The sequence below is a fragment of the Trichogramma pretiosum genome, unplaced genomic scaffold (assembly GCF_000599845.2).
Source record: "Trichogramma pretiosum strain Unisexual culture from Peru unplaced genomic scaffold, Tpre_2.0 scaffold101, whole genome shotgun sequence".
NCBI lineage: Eukaryota > Metazoa > Arthropoda > Insecta > Hymenoptera > Trichogrammatidae > Trichogramma > Trichogramma pretiosum.
The window spans coordinates 424431-446371 of record NW_019640823.1 but is presented as its reverse complement, the minus strand read 5'-3'; the positions used below and the strand labels follow the sequence as shown (position 1 = coordinate 446371).

The window sequence follows — 21941 nt, the reverse complement described above, 5'->3', positions numbered from 1 at the left end:
TTTTTTTTTTTTTACCAAGATTTTGTCAGAACGATCGTCGCGCGTATGCACATATAAGTAAAAATCTCTCCGCAAGCTGCGCGGAATGTTAATCGTATGAACTTGCGATAACGAGTTCGAGTACGACCGATCGGTATGGGATTCGGAAATGAATGCGATTCGTTCGTCGTGTTGTTACTTTTTTGATTAATAAATACTTTTGTTTATTCGTGAATTTCAATTTTTTTACACGCGCGTATTGCAAGAGATACAACGCCGACTTTCTTCTTCGTCTGCTTTTGTATAGTAATTTATAGTGGACACTTTCATTAGTTTATTTAAGAAAAGAATAAATTATAAATAAGTCGTTTCGCGCTTGGCGTATTTCACTATTCTGTTTTTTGTTATCGTCAAAAAACTTCAACGTTACAATCAATTTTTTTTTATTATCAACAGTCCCTTTCTCGGAGCTGTGCAAATTTTCAATCTTTACACAGGATTGAATAATAGTTTTTCGTTCCTTTTTTTTTTAATTTTCTTAAGACATATATACAAGATTGTTATTTTCAAGTTCATAATTATAGAATTCGTTCGTTCGTTCGTTTTTTTCCTTTCTTTTTTTTTTTTACAAAATGTACAACAGTATAGATAGCGATGATTTTCAGCTTGATTTTTTATTACCCGACACACAAAAAAACTCGAAGAGAGAAAAATTTTACTCTGCATCAATTACACCAAGTCAACCTTGCTGGTAATTACATCGTAATACAGAAATCTTCGATTAACGCGAATAAAGCGAGCAGTGAGTCTCGCTTGACATTTAATTGAAAATCGTTGACGATAATCGTCATAATACGCGCGCATCAGCATCGATGCAGATGTGATAATTTAGCGCTCGTCCAACTCGAGCAAAATTATAGAAATAACGATTCGTTTTCTGCGTATATAATAAATAACGAGCGAGACGCGATTCGTGGATGGACAGCTTATTACATTTATCATATTATATTTATATCGACGGTAGATCGCGTCCTGCCTTTTGTATAATATATTTCATATTATAATAACTATATATAGATAATATATTTATGTATACGATTAGAGACTTTCATTGTTTTTTTGTTGTTGTTGTCAATTAGCCGTCGTGCGCATATATGCGAAAAATCGACATTGATATTGACTCGAGGCTACATACGTTGAAAAATCATATATAATAATATTTACAGCAAATTACGTTTTACGAGGCCTCGGCGGCCTTGGCTACTCGCGATCATCAATCGCTGAAAGGACTTCGCGCTGCGGCGGCGGCGGCAGCTGCCCTCAGAGTCACGCGATTATTGTTGATGATCTTTCTCGGCGGCGATGTGCAGCAGAATTCGGTACAGCAGCAGCTGCTGCTGCTGCCGCTGTCGTTGGTGTTACTCGAGGCGCGTCAGGTGTTGCCGGCGGCTGCAGCCTGTTGTTGGTGGCTCGTCGCGTTTCTCGGCGGAGGAGAAGAAGACGAAGGAGAGGAGGAGGAGGAGGAGGAAGAGGCGGCGGTCTGCCTGACGAACAGATACTCGGAGAACTGCTGGCCCTCGACGCCGCCGCCGTTGCTCGCCGCGACCCTAAAGCCGGCGTTGAGCAGCCTCGTGATCGCCTGGACGCTGTTGAGCTTGCAGTAGCCGTTGAGGGGGAAGCGTATGACGTGGCGGGCGTCCTGCTGGTGCCAGGCGACGCCCGAGCGCGCCTCGAGGACGGCCTGCGTCGTCTCGGGGAAGACCTCGTCGAGGAGGGCTCGGCCGCCGGACAGCATCACCCGCTCGCCGAGGTCCGGACTGATGTGGAGCGCGACGCACTCGTAGCTCTCGGCGCGTCGCAGCAGCTGATGATGATGATGCTGATGCTTGCCGTCCGGATGATGGCCTCGGACGTCGTCGGGCTGCGTCACGTTGTTCACGGCTCGATGATGATGATGATGCGGATGGTGGTGGTGATGGTGAGCCTCGGGAGGCGGCGGGCTTGATATCAGCCTACTGCCGCCGCTGCTCTTGATTCGGATCAGCTCCTTCTTCATCTGCTCGAGTTGTCGTATCATGGCTGCGTTCAAAAGAATAGGTCATCGATGATTTTATTTTCTCTTCTTTGTATATACGTTGAATCGTACTCACGAGCAATGTCAAAGTATCGGGCCTCCTCGAGTAGCAGATCGAGATCGGAAAAGTTTTCGGGCACGAGGAGGCGCGAGTTCCTCATGAAGTTGAGTATGTGGCGAAACATGCCGCCGTCCCGGTCGATGAAGTAGTGCTGCTTCAGCGAGTCCAGCACGATGGGTATGCTGCCGTTGAACAGCTTGGCCAGTCTCGAGTCCGGATATCTATGCAAAAGAAATCGCATTCGTAAATCATCATTTTTATATCATGCGTCGCGCAGTAGTACAATCTTGGTCGCATATTTAATATATATAATTTATAATATAATATGGGAAAACAAAGCGCGCGGGAATACGAATTTTCCGAGTCTTTATCGAGCGAGATTCTCTCTCTCTCTCTCTCTCGTCTTATACTCGTTACAGAGGTGGAAACCACCGCGGGAGTGTACCTACGTGTATATATATATGCGCGCGCCCTGGCACATACACAGGGCAAAACTAGAGAAGAGAGGAGGCAAGTTGCGATCTAGCCCGAAGGTGTAGTAGAGGTATAAAAAAAAACAAAAAAAAAAAAAAAAAACAACAAAGGTAGAGCGTACACCGCTGCAGCATCGCGCGCGCACAGCAACTGCCTTCGGGCCAAACACAATGTCTGTGTGCCTGGTGTGTATATATATCTATATATGGGGCGCTGTAAGCATGTTACATATAGATACAGCTTTTACACTGGCAGGTAGAGAGCCGAGCCGAGTCGAGTCGAGCTTCGCAGCGCTTGGAAAAGCCCCGGGCCACACGACGGGCGCGCGCGAGAGAGAGGCCGTCATTATTATATACTCTATCTCGCGTTCTCGCGAGCGAGCTGAGCTGCAGCGCCGCAGAGAAAGAGAGAGAGAGAGAGAGAGACGAGGAGAGCTTTAGTGCTGCGAGAGAGTGAGAGAGAGAGAGAAAGAGGAGGCGGAGGTCGGTATGGGAACCGGCCCCGGGCCAGAGACACGTATATATACATCTACCACCTACCTACCTACCTACCTACCTTTGAGCTCTGTGTGCGTCTGTATTTGTGTATATACAGGGCAGATACGTATGTATATGTAATACGCGGCGCAACGATGTACGTATAGGAGGAAAAATCGTGATGTAACCGGCAAAGTCGAATTCGAGCGCCTGTGTATATGTATGAGGTATACGGTGCATACCGCGCGTGGGTGCACGAGTATAAATCGCGATCATGCGCCAATTCCGAATTGTTAGGAGAATTATTATTCGAGAGCTGTGCGAGTAGCACCATATATATATCGTCGACGTGTTTTCGAGCCTGACTTTTCTTCTAACGTATAGCTTGGATGATTATAAATTGGATGTTGTTTAGTCATTAAAAATTACACTGAATACTTTGAAGATACTCGACGACGATTACAATGATTCAATATTTTTATATCAATTATTTTTATATCGAAGCCGATATAAGCGAACTTTTAATCTTTTTTAATTTTCTAATCAACGTTGAATATTATGATTTGTTTTTTGGTATTGAATTCAGAATTTTGTTACAACGTTTTCACTGCAACATTACGTAAGATGAATATGATAAGAGAACGAGATAAAACGTTATTAATTGCCAAATAAAAAAAGATAACATTTGATCGTTTGTGCGCAACGAAAACATTCTCACGAATATCTAATGAACTTGGCACGAGTCAGTCAAAGCGTGTAACTCAGTTCGAAAAATTTTCTCCCGAAATGCAGTGCGATTTGAAAGAGTTGGCCGGCGAAAAAGTGCACGAGAGGGTGCGAACCAGTTTCGCGGAATTCGACGGCGTTTTTTTACCCGAGGAGTACGAAAAAATAGTCGCGGATGTGGACGCTTTCGAGGTATACGACAGCGATTTTTGGGTCTGTAGTTTTCAAAAGTCAGGTAAATGTTTGTTAAATAAAATGTGTTTTCACGCGTATAACTTGCTATATTTTGTCAACTTATAAGGAACTACGTGGACCCAAGAAATGGTTTGGTGCATCGTCAACGACTTGGATTTTGAAAAAGCCAAAGTGCCCATCAGTGAAAGATTCCCATATCTAGAGTACATTGCTAATATTCAAATTATTTATTCAATGAATAAGTAATCAAGTACTTAATATTATTTTTAGATTTTCTGGAATCGTTGGATCATCGCGAATAGCCACAAATTACGCCCGCGAAAATCAGAACCTACCAAAGTACTTGATGAGCAGCGTCGAGTACTGTAACGAACTGACCCATCCCAGATTCATCAAGAGTCACAACCCACTGAATCTTCTACCGAATGACATAAGGGACGGCGCGAAAAAGCCGAAAATCATTTACGTCGCGCGAAACCCCAAGGACGTGTGCGTCTCGTTTTATCATCATTCGAAGCTGTTCGACGGTTTTCAGGGCAGCTTCGATGAACTTTGCCGATTGTTTTTGGACGACGCGGGTGAGGGTTAAATAACAGTGGGATTGTTCAACATTGAAAGTTGATCGTAATTTTTTTTGACATTTTTATACAGTCATTTACGCTCCTTACTGGAACCACGTGCGACAGTTCTGGAACAAAAGACACGACGAGAACGTTCTCTTCGTCACGTACGAAGAAATGAAGAAGGTAACACGAATAACGTTCAACACTGATAACGACAAACATTTATAATATCTTTGCGCAGGATATTACATCTGTCATCAAGAAAACAGCCAAATTCTTGAATAAAGATCTGAACGACGAGGAAATCCAACGACTCGCGCAGCACCTGAGCTTCGAGAGCATGAAAAAGAATCCAGCGGTCAATAGAGAGGTCAACATCAAATGGATGAAGAGCCAATCAAAGGTGGATGGCGAATTCATGAGGAGCGGAACCGTAGGTCAATGGAAAGAAACGATGAGCGAAGAAATGATCGAGAAATTCGACGCGTGGATAATTGAGAATTTGAAGCAGTGCAAGGGATTGGAGTTTTGAAATACTCATCTCGTGATTAGATATAATAGAAGAGAAATAATTTTTGAAACAAAGAATTATTCATATTAATTTTAAGATTTATTTATGTATTAGGAGCAAGGGAATGAAGCAATCAATAAAATATTAATTAAGTGCAAAACTACACGAAGAAGGGTACCTACTTAATGTTTCAATTAATTATATTTTAACTTAAATTTTAAATGATAAATTACTTTTTTTCATAAAATCATTGTTCTATTTATTTCAACTACACTGGTGATCGATGGTCAATCAAATTATCTAAGTCACGTTATCACTCATGAGATCAAGCGAGTTCATTATTGACTTACTTGGCTTTTGTCTAACGAAAAATCTGTAAAATTTGGCTGCAGAACAACATCGATCGTTATGTATACGTTTTGCCAGTATACACGTTTTACGACTGTACTATGTATAATTTAGCTGGATTTTCTATACATACGAGTATACACGAAGCCATATACGCGCATATATAGGTGTGGTGCGGAGCAGTGCATCTATCTATATATGTAGGCGAGCATTTTGCGAGCGCTACACATAGGATATAGCGCCTTTGGGCTATCGGAACATCGCTCGAAAGAGAGAGAGAGAGAGAGAGAGAGAGAGAGAGAGAGAGAGAAATCCTATGCTGACTCTGCGCGCGGCTATTGTGCGCGAAAGGGGAGGCATTATAAAACCCTACGGAGCCAAGCCATATTACAGGCCCAAAGGCTCCGAGGCGATTTGTATACTGCACATAGAGCACACACACACACACACACACACATACACATATAGACGGGAAAATTTATGCCGTGTTGTTAAAAAGGATTGATGCCTCGGCGTCATCTCTATTCCCGATGGTAATTTGCTCCGCGTCCATCAAAGTCCTCGCAGAGATAAAGCGCATTTTTTTCGCTCTCTCTCCATCTCTCTCGTTTTCTCTATTCCGGATGAACTAAATACGCGTGCCGAAAGGGCTTACAATCGTCTCCTCGATGATTAAAAAGGCATCGCCGGCTCGAGTACAAAAGAAAATTATATAATTAATCGGAGTGCGTGAGAATGGACTTTGAGAAAAAAGAAAGAATTATATGGAGCAATATTGATTCTTCCGGTATCTGGACACTAAACTATGCAACGTCGAAGTAAACTAAACACTCAAAAAGTAGAAAAAATTCAAAAACATAAATCAATAGTTAAGATAAATCATTAATCACAAGCACCGATGTTTCACATCTGATGCATCAGAATGAGTGCTTAGTCTTAAATACAGAGTAATTCCTTAAGAATAATTGCACCAGATGGGAAGCATTGATGCTTTTGTAGGGATTTTCTCAGTTTTTAACTTTTTTCTTGATTTTTTTAGTTTCTAATTTGGTTTTTTTGTTTTAACTATTGATTTATGTTTTTGGATTTTTTTCTAGTTTTTTACTTATTTGATTTTCTTTATTATTACTTATTTGATCGATTAATTTTCTTGTTTTTATTTCATTTAACTTTGAATTTTGAAATCTTTAATTAATTGATAATGATGTTTCATTGTTTCTAAATTATTTGATTTTTTCATTGATTTTTGTGATTATTTAATTTTCGTAGCTTTTTTGTAGCTCTTTTTTTATTCAAAATAATTTTCAAATCATAATATTTTAAAGGTTTTTTTTCGAATTTTTATCGATGAATTAAAATATTAACATAGCGCATCCGCATATCATCGTTGGATATGGATATGACATAAAAACATTGCCTTTTTCGAAGAAGTCATCGTTGCAAAACGAAAAAGTTTCTGCTGGGGGATTCATGAAAAATAGTATACGCACCTATACCCTCGTTTACCCCTCGTGCCAAACGCAGATAAAGAGGTTTCACGCCAAAACCCTGCAGCTCTTCGATTATATGCGTGCGTCTCCAAGAGGGTGAATCGTGTGCGATATGCAAAAATAATGGGAGAAGAGTAATGATCAAAGAGAGAAAACGGACCTATCGAACAAAAAGAAGCAGACTCAAGAGGAATTTCGAGAAACGTTTCAACTGCAGATCTTCGATACAAGTCGCCAATGTCAAAGTCGCGCCAGGTGTACGCGCTTTTTTACACGTTACGTATGTATAATGTATGCCGAGCTGCTGCTGCGGGGGTGTAAAGATGCGGCAAAGTTATATTTATTATATAAATCAGACCGACGATGGGCAGCTCGAACTCGTTCGAATGTCTGTGTGTATATGTAAAAGAAAGAGAGAGAGAGAGAGAGAGAAAGAGACCGAGGGCGGAGAGGAGTGAGGCAAGTCTCGAGCGCGTCGGCGAATAATACTGACCGTGATTACCCGGGGCTTTCGATCCTCGGGTCAGATCTTGCTCTCGCGTATATGTATACATATAAGAGAGCTTCGCGCCGTCTACCTCTACACATGTACACACATGTGTGTATGTGTGTGCATAAGAATACTATGGGAAAATGCCAAGCGATCGGCTCACATCACACGAAATTCGCCGCCTCAAGTGTATTTTATAAAGAGACACGCACTCCCTTGTTTATACATATATAGAGAGAAAGATAATATATATTCCATGCGTGTAGGCGAGTATCGAGCTGCGATTCATTCGGTGCAGCAGCTTTTATATGCATATACGATGCGCTAGCTGTGCTCCATATTTTGGGTCAAAGGAATATTTTTTTTAAAAAGGACCCAATTACTTCTCATTCGCGGGGGGCCACGAATTGTAATTCAGAATTCCGTCGCATTCTGCGGAAAAAAGGGATTGAAACTCACTAATCGGTTTAGCTCTTATTCTGTTCTAACGCGCCTAAACTTTCTTTTATACTAACCAGCGCGAGCTCGTATACAAACGTTTCGAAACAATGTAATATTGCCGAGCGTCATTTTCGATCGTTTAACTGCGACTCGAATAATTGGATCGCGTATCGAATTCCTCTCGTTCGCATGAAATAAAATTATAATAAAAAGAAAAGGAATAAAAAATTATCACATTTTCGTCGTTCATTTTTATGTACGCGGTGTATAGGAAAAAGTATACGGTACATCGATTGGACTCTTATCTTTTATAGTTTTTAGTCTCGAATAACAAAACGCAAAGGACATGTCCTACGCGTATACGTGTATATGTAATGTACTCGGCCGAGATCTAACCATGGCATATTTATAGTATACTCGCGCTATACATGCGCTATACTATGTATATGCATGGATAAATTGGATCATTAATCAAGCTGGGCGAGTATAGTTGGTGTGCTTTTACAGCCTCGCAAATATATACACGCGTACGAGTGCACACGTTTATTTTACATTCATACGGGAGCCTGTATATGGCAGCGTAACGCGGAAGCTGCATCGCCGCAACAACAAAAAAAGAATTATTAACGCGGCTATATATGCACGTGTGCTAATCGACGAGATCTTGTTCTTTTTTTTCTCTCTCTCTCTCTCTCTCTCTCTGTCTTACGGTCCTCGATCCTTAAGCGCTGAATAGACAAGCGAACACAAGCATCGGCAGGTATATTATATACTGCTGCAGACGTAATGATACGCGTATTAATGAGTATGCAGAATATGCGCGCGATCGGCCTCGACGCGGATCTGCATCTTGTAACTGTTTGCTCGACGAGGAAACAAAAAAGAAAAAATATTTACTCTCCTTTCTTTTTTTTTTCTTTTTTTATCATCGATCGCGACTCCCGTATGTTTTGTTTATTCTAACGGTTTATCCGAGCACTCACGCACGCGCGTATAATATATATAAATAATAATATATATGGTATGTAATGGTCGATCGCGAACGAGCGACGCGCGCGCAATTATAATTATTCGAAATTTCCATGTGCCACTATGTTACACGTGTTGATGTATACGCGCCAAGGAAAGACGACGAGTTTCGATCTTTGATAGTTGCTTATATAAGCTTGACTTTAATTATCTCAACGGTTGGAAATGCTCTTCATTAATCAATACAATAATATTCATTTAAGCTATGACCGCTAGATGGCGAGTATCTTTATCTGTAAACCTGCAAGTGACAATGTTAAAATAATTATATAAGTATAATTACGGTTAATTCACTGTCAGCCAATGTATGCTCAGCTCACCCTTTTCGAAATAAGATATAAAGCAATTTCTACTAGGATTTGTACTTGTTAAACTTATAAGAGTTACATGTATTTTTTCTATGCACATGAGGCTGTATATATGTGTTCGAATGTGTTTGAATATTGTTAATGTTCCCAGGGAAAATGTGCCCTTTTACAAAAATTTACCGTACATCGTATTATTATAGAAGTTTGATCGATCGATGCCTATTGAGTACGAAAAATTCATTAATTAATTATTATTTTCCTATATATCTATACTGAAAAATCGTAAAAAAATTTCAATGAACATGACCTGCCTAGCTACATAAACGCCATAAACAGCACGTAAACGTGCTCTCGGTAGCGCGATACGATTTAATATTTAATAACAAAGTCCATAGGCAACATTAAAATATCAATTTACGAAAAAAAAAAAATCTATTCAAGAGGCGGGGGCGCGCGCGAGAACCACCGATCTCGATACGCGCCAAAGTGTCTCTAATAAGCGTGTGTAATACGTGCATACAACACTCGCCGATACATTATCAGATGATTTTGCAAACTTGCACGCTTCAAAGTTTTTCCTCGTTATTTACATTGTGTGCGAGGTTTTTTACTTTTCTTATAATATATCTATAAAGGTTACGAATCGATCGGTATGTAAAATGTATATTCGAGCGATCGTTTACACAAGGCCTCTAATTAAATTCTATTGTTACATGGAAGTTAGGATGGAGCCCCTACAATTTGTCACGATGTAGATTTCACAGACACGCAGGGATTTTCAGCGCACATTTTTTACTATGTATCATAATGCAGTATATAAAACTGACGCAGGCAAGGAAAAATGAACCTCATTACCCGCATACTGCATTATCGCAAGAAACAAAAAAACTAGTGGTCGCGGAACGACTCGACGGCCGCAGCTTCCTTGAAATATTTATAAATAAATGATTTCGAGTTGCGAACGATTCGCAGATCTACGTCGATTCCTCGCACACTCACACGTTTATGAATAATAGGTATAGTACTGGACACGGAGATACTTGGGCACTCGCGTGTATTTTCCTGCGTAATATGATAAATGCAACGATCGCACAAAACACACATAGGTATAACATGCGTTTTACCGCGGGGCTCTTTTTCTCTCTTGGCCGTTTCGCGGGTTAACGAGCTCCGAGCGCGGATCGCGTAGGTGTTTGCGGATTTAACGACTCTCTCCCTCTCTTCCTTCCTTTTTCATCTTATGATTATATTATATTATGCATACACGAGACGCTAAACGCATACGACGATTTCGAGTTGGCCCGAAAAATCGTTTGGGTACTAATACACGACGAATACGAACAATTATCGCGTCTTACGCTCGTCGAAAATTGCTACGAATTATAGTTACGGGGCAGCAGGCCACCTGAACGATGTCAATGATATACATACAAACGTATATATAATAGCTGTCCGATTTGAGTCTCAAGAAGATGCCACTATCTATATATAGGATACGAAGCAGATATAAAGCCTCGAGGCGTTTACCGCGAAAATCGAGGATTTGGTCGTGTGAAACTTCAATTTGTCTCTCTCTCTCTCTCTCTTTCTTTCCGTTTTACCGCGAAAAGAAAAATTATTCCTACATCGGGCCACGGCGCAATCGATTTTACTACTCTCTTGCGCAGCTTTCGCGAATTTTACTTTATTGCGTGTATATCGAGGAATCGTTTAGCCCCGCGTCTATACACAAATATATTCGCTCGTTTCCGTATACCCTGATCGCTTCGTGGGTGGCTCTCGACGAGAAATTACAATCGAATTTCCGAAAACGAGAGAGAATAATGACGATAAAAAAATTGTTATTATGTATCCGCATGTTCAATTTATACATAATAATAATACGAACTTTGTGAGAGTCTCGAGCGACGAGGTGTATATGGTGCCGCCTACGTCGATGTGCACGGGCGCCGTGTACCTCGAGGCCGCCGCCACGCAGGGTATGCCGGTGATCTGCTTCTGCTGCTGTTGCTGCTGCTGTTGCTGTTGTTGTTGCTGACTGTAGGCAGCCGCCGCAGCAGCGGCTGTCGCGGCTAGGGCGGCTGCGGCCGCGGACGGCGTGGGCGGCGTCGGCGACGACGAGTTCGACATCGTCGGCGAGGTGGCCGGCGAGATACTGGGCGACATCAATCTGCACAGGGATTAATTTGTTTGCATCGTTTTATTATAGCGTATAGTTTTGTCGTCGGGCTTTCGATTTCGGATACATTATGAGAAACGCGCTCGCGGGAGCTTTTCCTCTTGTAAACATTTGCCCCGACCCTCTTTACTATATGGCTATACGTACAATATATGATACATGTATGTATACGGGCTGACGGTGACCTACCTCATTTTAATTTGAGCGCTAGGGAACATATTGCGCTGCGTCGCAGCCGCCAGCTCTGCTTTTGCGTCCTTCACATCGGCATCACATTTCCGTCTGTAATCAAAGTTTATGTTTGGCCAATGTTAATAATGCTCGCCACACAAAACCATTTCGAATTCGTTACATACGAGTATTACATATTACATACATTTATTATTACAATTATTATATATGAAATCGTACGCGCACAAACACATGTAATAATATGCTGAGAGCGTATTTGGCCTGACAGATATTTTTCTTGTTCAAAGAACATGTAAATGCGTCGGTGTTGATTATTTGGAAAATTTACACTGGGCTATAGGGAAAGTTGCGTTCGAGTAAACGCGAAAATACGACGAAACGCTTCGATCTACCTTTGGTGTTTTATGTTTAAAAGTTGTCAGAAAGAAAATGAAAATACTTAAAAAATCGTCTGCGAGGGCTTTTGAGACGAGTGAGCTTATAGGATGGATGACCTTTTATGAGATAGTAGGAATTAACACGATAACTGTGAATAGTCTACACAATTTCTTTATGAGTTGATTGAAAAAATAGCGATATTGATTGAAATCATTCTCACTTTAGGGATGTTAGATGTTATACCATGATTCTGTTGTTAATATAGTTACATCGAGAGAAATTACGATATAAAGTTTATTTCTTATGTAATTGATTGTTTTTTAAACTTTAATTTTGTTTTTCAAGAAATTGATTTGTTATAGAGATTTTTATTGACTTTTTAATCATTTCAGTTATACAGAATACAAATTGAAATTAAATATTTTAGTTGAAATTTAAATATAAAGCTGAATGTATGTACTCATATATAAAACAAATAACATTAGTAACTCAAAGATTAAGAAAAATTACATAGTATTTAAACTATACTGCGCGCAAAATTTTAGCTTGTGACAATTGAAAACTTTAAAAATAGATAATAGTAACATTCAAGTCTTACACATAAATGATTTAAATGTGGATGATAAATCTTTGCTTAAATACTTGAAAACATAGCAATTAAGCCTTAAATATAACTGATTTACACATGGATAGTAAATCTTCATTTTTTAAATACTTGACAATATTAATGCAGCAAAGATCTGGTAAATTAGTTAGTCGATGCAAAAATTCTGGTGCCATGGTCAGAAAAAATCCTCGAATTAACCCTTTAGTTACATGGCCATCTATAATATCTGCCATAAACTTAAAATTGGATTTGTAAAGCTCTGCATTCATAACTGATTTATAATTAGATTCATTCAAAAGTTTAAAAACTTTTTCTGGTCTTGATGTACATAAATCCAAAAGTGATACACCATCGCTTATCATTGTTTTACTAGACTTCTTTATAAGAGGCCCAATATAGGTTTTATAGTGATTTACTGAATGATTATCTAAGATAAAATAATTCAATCTTCTCAAAGATTCTAAGAGAAAATTTTTTATATCTCTATCAATATACATCTGTCCAGCTTCTATGAATTCCATGTATCCTCGAATAAAATGGTAGTACATTGGTACACAATCATCAGTATGGAAAAACTTTTCATGTTTTTCTCGATAATGCTCTAAATTATGAGTACCAGTCCGAAGTTTGATATTTATTAAGCCAATGGTATGATGTATTGTCTGTAAAGAACCTGTAAAAAAAGTATAGTTAAGTATATACTTTTCAAGTATATAATTGATTTTCTCACCTGATGTGACTATGTCAAAGAGGTTTGAATTATTAACACATTCAAATCCAATCAAAAAATTGAAAATTGATACATAGTGATCTTCAGTAATTTTGTATCCTTTGCTTTTAAGAAGCTCAATAATAGCCAAGATACTTTGTGTCTTATATCTATTACGCAGTGCTCGAGAATCAGGATTTAAATATCCTTCATTGAATTGAATATTATGGATGTTGGCTCCATTTTCCACAAGTAGTTTTACTGCTTCGTAATTGAGAAGATTCACAGCTTTCTGTAATAGAGTTACGCCTTGCGAGTTCTTTTCATTCGCATCCGCTCCGTGTTTCAACAGCATATCAAGGGACTTGGCAATCATCTTATCGTACGCAGCTTCCTTGTTGGTATGTGTGTGTAAACATTGTCGAGATTGTAACGATGTAGCGTTATGAAAAAGGCTGAATACCGGACTCTCGCCGTCTCGACTTTTCTTATTTACGTCGCAATTATTCTTCATCAGAAGACGTAAAATTTTCAAATCGATCCTGATCGGGTGGTCGCTAGAAAAACTAAACTCATTCGAATCGTCGAGGATAGGATTAGCTATGTTGCGGCAAGCCACGTTCAAAGGAAAATAGCCATCCTCGGTGGTGATTTCAACGTCGGCGCCTCTTTTCAGTAAAAATTTAATCAGCGACGCGTGACGTCCCTCCAGAGCCAAGAGCAGAGGTGTGCGCGCGGCCGAATCGTGATAGTACTTGTCGCAACGAAGATTCACGTCGACGCCCTGATCGACGAATTTTCTCGCGACCTTGGCGTTGCCCGTGTAACAGGCTATGTGAAAATACGTCACGCCGTTCTCGTCGCCGTGGTTCTCGTCGCAGACGCCGTCGAAGAGATAGTCGGGAAAATCCGTCGAGCCGCACGTTCTCGCCGCGTGATGAATCCTCGTTGGTCCTCCATCTTCCATCAATCTTTCATCTTCCATCAGTGCTTGGGCCACGCAGTTGAAAAGATCCATGGCAATTTTTTCTTGCAATTCTTCTCGAATTTGTGCCATGATCTTGTCGTGGCTCCTTTGTTTTGAATGAGCCGACTTTTTTCTTCCAGACATGATTGACGCAAATTCGCACCGTTATGCACTTCTGTCACGGATTTATACGTTCGATGTTTCAATTTTACAAGAGGATTGAATATCGCAAATGGGTTGTATGCAGTTAATGATTTCGTACTTTTGAGTAGCAATACACTATTACACGATGAACCGTGCTCGTCTCCTTGGCAAACGAAACTGATTGAATGTTGAACAAAAGAAAACTACTTCTTCACATTACACACATGAGTGTTCGCATGTTTTAAGAATTGAAAAAAGCGATCGGTCAGACGCCCTCTGCCGGTTGAACTCGTCAAATGTTTACAGGGTGAAGTGCTAACCGTATTCACAAGTCTACATGTGAAGGAGGTATAAACTATAAAAGTATACCTTTTTGAAAGATGAAGTGAAAAGATGAAATGAAAAGGCGGTTTGTAACCGTCGCAGTAAAGTTCAGCCGAGTTGGTTCAGTCGATAAGCCTAATAATTTTTTCGAACGCCAAGTCGCGAGTTGTGTGCGCGTACTGATACGACGATGATAGTGACTGTATAGAATGGTGATGTTTTGCCGCGCAGCCAACGGCTATATAGCCAAAGAGCCAATATGCACAACTGCGACGTTGCTGCTGCTGCACTCTACTCGTGTCGTGTTTTCGACAAATCGTTTTTTGTTGAAAGTTGCTTTAAAAATGTTTTCTCTCGACGTAGTGCACGATCGTGTTGAACGGTGAAAAGTAATTTTGCCAAATTTCGAAAACTTCACGTCGTCTCGTTCTTGATGCTGCGCCGCAGACGAGGGTGAGCACGTTGAGAATCCACTTTTCTTATTTTCACGAAATCTCTATAAATACCAAGAGTTCAAGTACAATAATGCCGAACGACTTGAAAATTAAATACGTAATTCGATGGATTCGCACTCGGGCGCGCATCGAAAGTATTACAAAAAGAAGTATGTCAATAGGTCATATACGCAGCCGCATCGTATACAAAAGGGGGAAGAAAAACGCAGTGCATTGCAATCACGAGTGATCGCGACTCAAGAGAACATCATCGGAGGCGCGAAGAAGGATGCGGGTATCTGCATCGCGCTAAATCGACTTCCTGCCTTCGGAACGTTATAATACGCACTTTGGCGAAAAATAAAGCACGATGCATGATACACACGGAGTATATATGGCTGGGGCGCGTGCCAAACGACCGGTTTTGCACGGTATACTATACTACCATACTACCTACCTTGTAACGCAGAGGCAGCTTCGCGCGGAGGCGCGGCTCTCTCTCTCTCTCTCTCTCTCTCTTAGCGCATCATATATCCGCACGCGTGCACTATGTAACCGCATAACAGCGGCGGGGGATCATCGCGCAGCGGGGGCTGCAAAATTTATCGGTGTATATACGTGTGCTTTGCAGCAGAAGAAGAAGAAGCGAGAGGAAGGCACACACGATCGGTGGCGCGCGTTTATCCCATCATCGTCGCTATTAACTCGTTAATGCTTGCGAGTTTCAATTATAACGTGTTTCGCGCCGCTTATACTGCTACTGCGTATACCTTACATCTAGGTATCCTATCGGTACATTCGACCCTTCATATATTTACAAGTTGAGATATAGGTATAGTGTTTCTATGCAGAAACAGTAACTAATTTTTGATTCGACGAAAAATCTGCCCTCTCCCTTTATCGAGCGTATATCAGAATTAGTTTTCTACGAGTAGATTTTTCATGTAACCCAAGACATCGCTTTAAAATAAAGATAAAATGCATAAGTAAATGACATAAGTTCAATCATTTTGTTTATAAAATTTATTTATTCGAGCGGTACGAAAACAAATCGACAACTTTCAACAACATCACGAGTTTTGTCGGACTCCAGCGACCGCCAAGCCGATGTTGCGCAAATCCTCGTTCGACAGCTTCTCGACGATGGGCTCGCAGCAGTCGATCGTCAGTCTGCCGCCTATCAATTCCCACAGGCGATCTCGCGCCCATCGGCGCAAAAATCTCCGCGATATTATCTCGCAGAGTCGCGCGACGCAGGCCTCTCTGGCTCCTCGCGCGAGCCACCCCAGCTCGTTGGCGCACACGAACCTGAAGTAGTCCTTGTACGCGACTCGACTGCTCGCCTCGTCCAGCGGCAAACGGACAAAGTCCAGGAGCGACAGCCGGCCGCCGCCTGGCACCTCGATCATCGTTATCCCTCTGGCCGCTGCGGCGAACTCGTCGTCCTCGTGCCAAGCTCGCTCGAGATCGACCGCCACCGGGGGCTTCTCGTACACTCGATGCTCGGCGAAAAATTGCAGAATCGTCCAGCAGTCGTCTCGCTCCATTTGATATCTTCGGGCACGTAAATGCTCGACGCAGGCCAGCGAGCAGGACGCGATTATCAGTTTGTGATTGTGTCGCCACTCGTCGCGCCACGGCTTCAGCGTCTTTCCGAAGTAATCCTTGGTGGGAAACACGAAATTCGCCAGATCGGCTCCGTTGTCCAGTAAGGCCTCGACCACGTGCGGGAAGAGATTCGCCACGGCCCATTGCAGCGGCGTCCTGCCCTCATTGTCCTCGACGTCGACTCGCACCTCTCGCCGTACGGCCCGCGCGATCCTGAGGAACGACTCGGCCGAGCCGTGATCGTAGTCCGCCTTGCAGCAGACGTGCAGCGGAGTCTCTCCGTCGTTGTTGGCCAAATTGGGATCGGCGCCCCACAGCACCAGCGCCTCGACGCCGTCCTTGTTGTCGTTGGCCAGGGCCAGGTGCAGCGGCGTGTCACCCGACTCGTCCCGGGCGTCGATCAGCACCGGCTCGTCGAGCCTCTCGCAGCACCTCAAGAACGCGTCGATCAAGTCGTCGCAGTCCTCGCTTCTCGCGCAAATGACGTGCAGAGGCGTCGTGCCTGCCTTATTGGCCAAACGCGGATCGGCGCCGCGCCTCAGCAGCAATCGAGCCACCTCTTTTTTGCCCGCGGCCAGTGCCACATGCAGCGGCGCGTCGCCCGTTACCCGCGCGAGGACATTCGCGTCCTGTCCGTGGTCCAAAAATTTCTCGACGATGTCGACCAGGCCGAGCTTGCAGGCCGCGTGGAAGTGCGTGCAACCGAACTCGTCGCTGTGGTTGTACACGGTGCCGTATATCCTGAAGAGCATTCGAGCCGTGAAATCGTGGCTGCCGTAATCGGACTCGCGAGCGAGTCTGGCCAAGAGATGCAGCGGTGTGGCACGATCGTGGCCATCGTCGTCGTCGTCGTCTCGCCGCTGGACGCTGTAGCCGCTCCAAGCCACGAGCCTGATGAACGTGTCCCTCAAGCTGCCGGATTCGCTCTTCTCCGTGGCGGCGTCCGCGAGAAGACGTTCGATCTCTCCGGGTCGGAAAACAGCGCAAAGAGTCGCCAGTCGGTCCTTGCAGTCTTTGAACGTGCGGCAAAAGTCGGCGATGAATTTCAGTCGCTCGGCTTTGTTCTCCCAGTCGACTGTCTCTCGCAAGATCGTCAACCTTCTTATTCTGTCTTCCTCGTTGGCCATGGCTGCGTGGATCGTACGCACGATTACACTTATTACACTTAAACGCACGGACACGCTTACGAGTGCAACAAAACTGTGTGTTTTTTTTTATATTTTTTTCATTCACAAAAAATCACTCGCAGCAGTTGGCTACGCGACCTTATTCGGTTGTGTTTACGCCGCGGCTTCGTAACTAGCACTAACTATACATTTACGCCAATACGTGTATATGGAAAGTATAAAAATACGTAGACGTATAGCTGCTCTGCTGTCGCGTTTGAGACCGAGAGATTTGGATATTACGCGAACGCGCATGCGAAAGCAATCTTTAAAGTGAGAGTAAGAGAGAGAGAGAGAGAGAAAGAGAGAGAGAATAGATCTATATACGTGAGTCATGCTGCTGTCACGTGTGGGGGTCCATCACTTTTTTCGCGATTTATCTGTTGCTGGTATTTTTTTTTTTTTTTTTTGTATCGCCAAATCTGATCATTTTTACATTTTTTTGTGTAAAATTTTCTGCTGAATCTAATAAACGGGCCGAAACATGTCGTGATTAATATTTTTTTATCTATAGATATTGTTGTTAATTGGACTAATCGAAACAAAAAGAGACTCACGACGTGTTTTTCTAAAGTTGATATAGATTTTGAGTTATTTAACATTTTGTGTTGAAGACAAGCTGAAACTTTGAAATCGAGCCTTTTTATCATTATTTTTCAATATAAAAAGTCAAACGTAATTAAATTTATCACTTTCGAGAGTAATGACAAGAGACACCTGTTTAAAATAGTTCAATTAATTAACATTACTAATAAAGTTTTTTACTCAAAGAATAAAGACCAAAATGGGTTTCTCATTTTATTTCCTGGTGTGAAAATGAACATTCCCTATTTCCCTATTTCAACGAAGTAATTAATTATAATACCCGAGAAAAGAGAAATATAAAAAACTACACACGTTCCAAGCGCGTAGCAAAGATAAAGAAAAGAAAAGGTCGATATCAGCGCGTTCAACTTTCCATTCGTCGGAACGATCAGTGTCCTGCTAGCCCCGAAGCAGTCAATTATCCGTGTAGTTACACGCGAATTCTTCGCATTATTATATCCTCGCGTCCTCCCACTCGCACCACCCCCGCGCGCCCATACCTATATTATATATAGCGAGGTACGATCCGCGCCCACGCTCGAGCGCGAAACAATGTAGCATTATTGATGATAAATAAATAAAAATAAAAATTACGTATTTACGGCAATAGTCGAACGTAATACGGCCTACATTCGACATTCGGCGTTGAAAACGAATGCAGGCCGCCGCTGCGTCGGTGGCGAATCGTGACAGTCATCGTAACCACGGTGTACACATATATAAATGTGTATATAATATCGCGAACGCGCAGCGCGCTCGGGGTATATACCTATCGTATCGTAAAAAGATCGCCTCGAGCTACAGCATATATATAAGTGTATGCACGTAGTACTGGAACAAGAGTAATAGCGAGTTGCGGAGCGCACGTATAGCGATATACAAGCGACGAGCTCGTCGCGGAAATGAAATATTTACGGGGCGAATTTCGCTGCGGCTCGAGCTGCTGCTGTCGGTTGAATAATTTCGGTTTCGGGATGGACTGTATACATATAATATAAACTCGCTCTCTCTCTCTTGCCGTTAACCTTTGAGCGATTTATATATACATTATATACATTTAAATGTATAAAAAAAATATATATATATACGTGTTTATGCCGAATGTTGCAGCGCACACGAATACGCGCACACACACACGCATACAGCTGCGAGAGTATCGCGGCGGCAGCGTCGAGGAGCGGCAGCAGCTCTGCTCTGCCAGGCAAGAGCCCCGAGGCGTTCGGTTCTAATTACGGCGCAGCAGAACGTACCTATACGTATAGCTCGGAGTCGCCCTCGGGCCAGGAAAGACCTCGGGGCGAGCTATATAGCCTCCTATATTTCCCCGCGTCGTCGTATATATACCACTACTCTCTTTCTCGATGTTTCCTCTGATGTGTGCTGTGTACGTGTGTGTGTGTGTGCGAGAGCCGCGAGCGGGTTGTGTGCTGCTATATATATGTAGATGCTGCTTCAGGATAGGGGTTTGAATTTCTTTGCACAGCCGGCAGCAAGGTGTATTACAAATTTTTTTCCTTCTTTATCTTTATTTTTTTAACATTCAAAAGGGCGTGGTTAGTTTCTTCTTTCTCTCTCTCTCAATTTTTTTTATACTTATTGTAATACGCTTCGTGACTTTTCACGACTAAAAATTTTACAAGTTTACTTTGGTCGATTTTTTCATGTTCATCGCAGTAAAGGTTTAAATGAAATTGGATTCTAAAAATTGCCCTCGTCAAGTTGGTCATCGTACATAAATAATACGAGTTACCCAATCCATCTACAAATATTGCATCGACAAATATCCATCCCGAAACTCTCGTTCGAACTGAGATTAAAACGATTAACCGACTAATATACACGAGATAATCTCAAAATGTTACAAATAAAAATACAAGATATATGGGTATATTGGAGCAGCTTACCGCTTGTGGCACGTGGATGACTCCAGGATGACGGCCGTGCGTGCGTCTACGTCCTGCAGTCGAGTACAAGCAGCTGATCCAAGAGCAGCTGCGACGCCTCCTCCGCGAGCCTCGAACCTAACTCCCCATGCGGATGCCAGATTAGCAGCGCGCGAAATTTTCCCGGTCACTGTATATTTGTGTGTAAATCGCGTACGCACGCAATTTGAAACTTATTTTGTTGGCGCTTTTTACGTGTATATACGAACGTATGTCGGGCGCGCACAATTGCAGCGGCAACTCGACGCACGATCTTTTTCGTCGATTTCTCTCCGTATAACGGCGACGACGATAAGCCGATTTTTTCAGAGAGACACGTGAAAAATCGTCGCTGCCTCTCTTTGATATACTTTATATAGGTCAACAAGGGTGAGGCACTTGATATTTTTCGCCGAACGTAAATAATACCTAACACGATACTCCACAAGATTTACTTTGTCGTTGTTGTTGTTGTTGTTGATGTCGTTGCAAAAATCGACGCACAAACTCAGCGTTATCGGGTGTGTGTGTGTGTGTGCTGCGCGCGCGACAACGTACGGCGTTGAACTGGCGCCTCGCGTGCTCCTCCGCTATCACACGTCCCGCTGTTCGTGCGCGCGCGCCGCAGAGAGCGACTTTTTTGCCGAACGCCGCATCTCGCGGTACAACAATAATAATAATGATGATGATACTGCAGTCGCGAGCTGGTGGTGGTGGTTTGCAGCAGCGCGCGAAGGGCGCAAGCGCGAGATATCGCGTTATAAACTTTTTCTGCACTGTGGACTCGATCCCCACCACTTATACCGCATATACCTGTGCACTTCCATCGCGCCTATATGGCAGCACATGGGCAGCCGCAGCGTCGAGTCGATGCGCGCGTGTGTGTGTGTATGCACAAGCTCCGAATTACCGTGATTATCGTTGTTACTACGCGGGGAGGCGCTCGCTGCTATGTATTACACGCAGCCTCGCGATATCCACTGCCGTACGTAGGTGTGTGTGCACGATATTAAAGTACATATTAATGTGCGTGAAGGGGAGGAGCTTTGAACCTATACGTAGTGTTAAATACATGTGCAGCGGGGCCACGTGGGCACTCCGCTCAACTTATACAGTAGCTGCGTCGCTTTATATAGCTCGACGATCGCTTCGTTTTCTTCATTTTCTCTCTCTTTCTCTTTTTTTCTCGCTGTTGTGAGCTGAAAACCATCTTTACTCGATGAGAGGTATACGCGATTTATTATTGGCAGATCAATATAGATCGGCTGCGGCATCGTCTCGATCTCTTCGTCGTATAATTGGTGCTCGTTATACGTTCGGCGCAGCTGCAATTGTACATCGGTATGATCCGAACGCACAAGCAGTGGCCGATCGCATACGATAAATATTATAATAGTCTTCTTGACGATCGAAAAACATTTCCAGGCCTTTTCCGACGCGCAAAATAACGAAACGAGTAAAAAAAATTCATCGTCTTTGTTTTCCGATCGAACGAAGCTTACATAAGCCGAATCACCGTAAGCATATATACGAACCGCTAGGATAACTCATCTCTTCGTGC

At 42.6% G+C, this 21941-nt stretch overlaps 3 protein-coding genes across 3 annotated transcripts; 1 reads left to right on the top strand and 2 right to left on the bottom strand.

Annotated features, from left to right (window-relative positions):
* Nucleotides 1-242: 242 nt before the first annotated feature.
* On the bottom strand, nucleotides 243-20877 carry LOC106651707 (BTB/POZ domain-containing protein kctd15). The gene is made up of 6 exons (XM_014370352.2): nucleotides 20363-20877; nucleotides 11534-11626; nucleotides 11248-11335; nucleotides 11054-11169; nucleotides 2130-2335; nucleotides 243-2058 (listed from the first exon to the last, which is right to left on the bottom strand). The coding sequence occupies exons 2-6, from the start codon at nucleotides 11560-11562 to the stop codon at nucleotides 1412-1414; spliced, it is 1086 nt and encodes a 361-aa protein (XP_014225838.1). The 5' UTR covers nucleotides 11563-11626; nucleotides 20363-20877; the 3' UTR covers nucleotides 243-1411.
* LOC106651749 (estrogen sulfotransferase, testis isoform-like) lies at nucleotides 3851-5080 on the top strand. The gene is made up of 5 exons (XM_014370402.1): nucleotides 3851-4025; nucleotides 4092-4188; nucleotides 4256-4563; nucleotides 4637-4731; nucleotides 4790-5080. The coding sequence occupies exons 1-5, from the start codon at nucleotides 3851-3853 to the stop codon at nucleotides 5078-5080; spliced, it is 966 nt and encodes a 321-aa protein (XP_014225888.1).
* On the bottom strand, nucleotides 12572-14341 carry LOC111694565. Its single transcript, XM_023463177.1, has 2 exons — nucleotides 13252-14341; nucleotides 12572-13194 (listed from the first exon to the last, which is right to left on the bottom strand). Exons 1-2 carry the CDS (start codon nucleotides 14339-14341, stop codon nucleotides 12572-12574), a joined length of 1713 nt encoding a protein of 570 aa, XP_023318945.1.
* Nucleotides 20878-21941: the final 1064 nt, after the last annotated feature.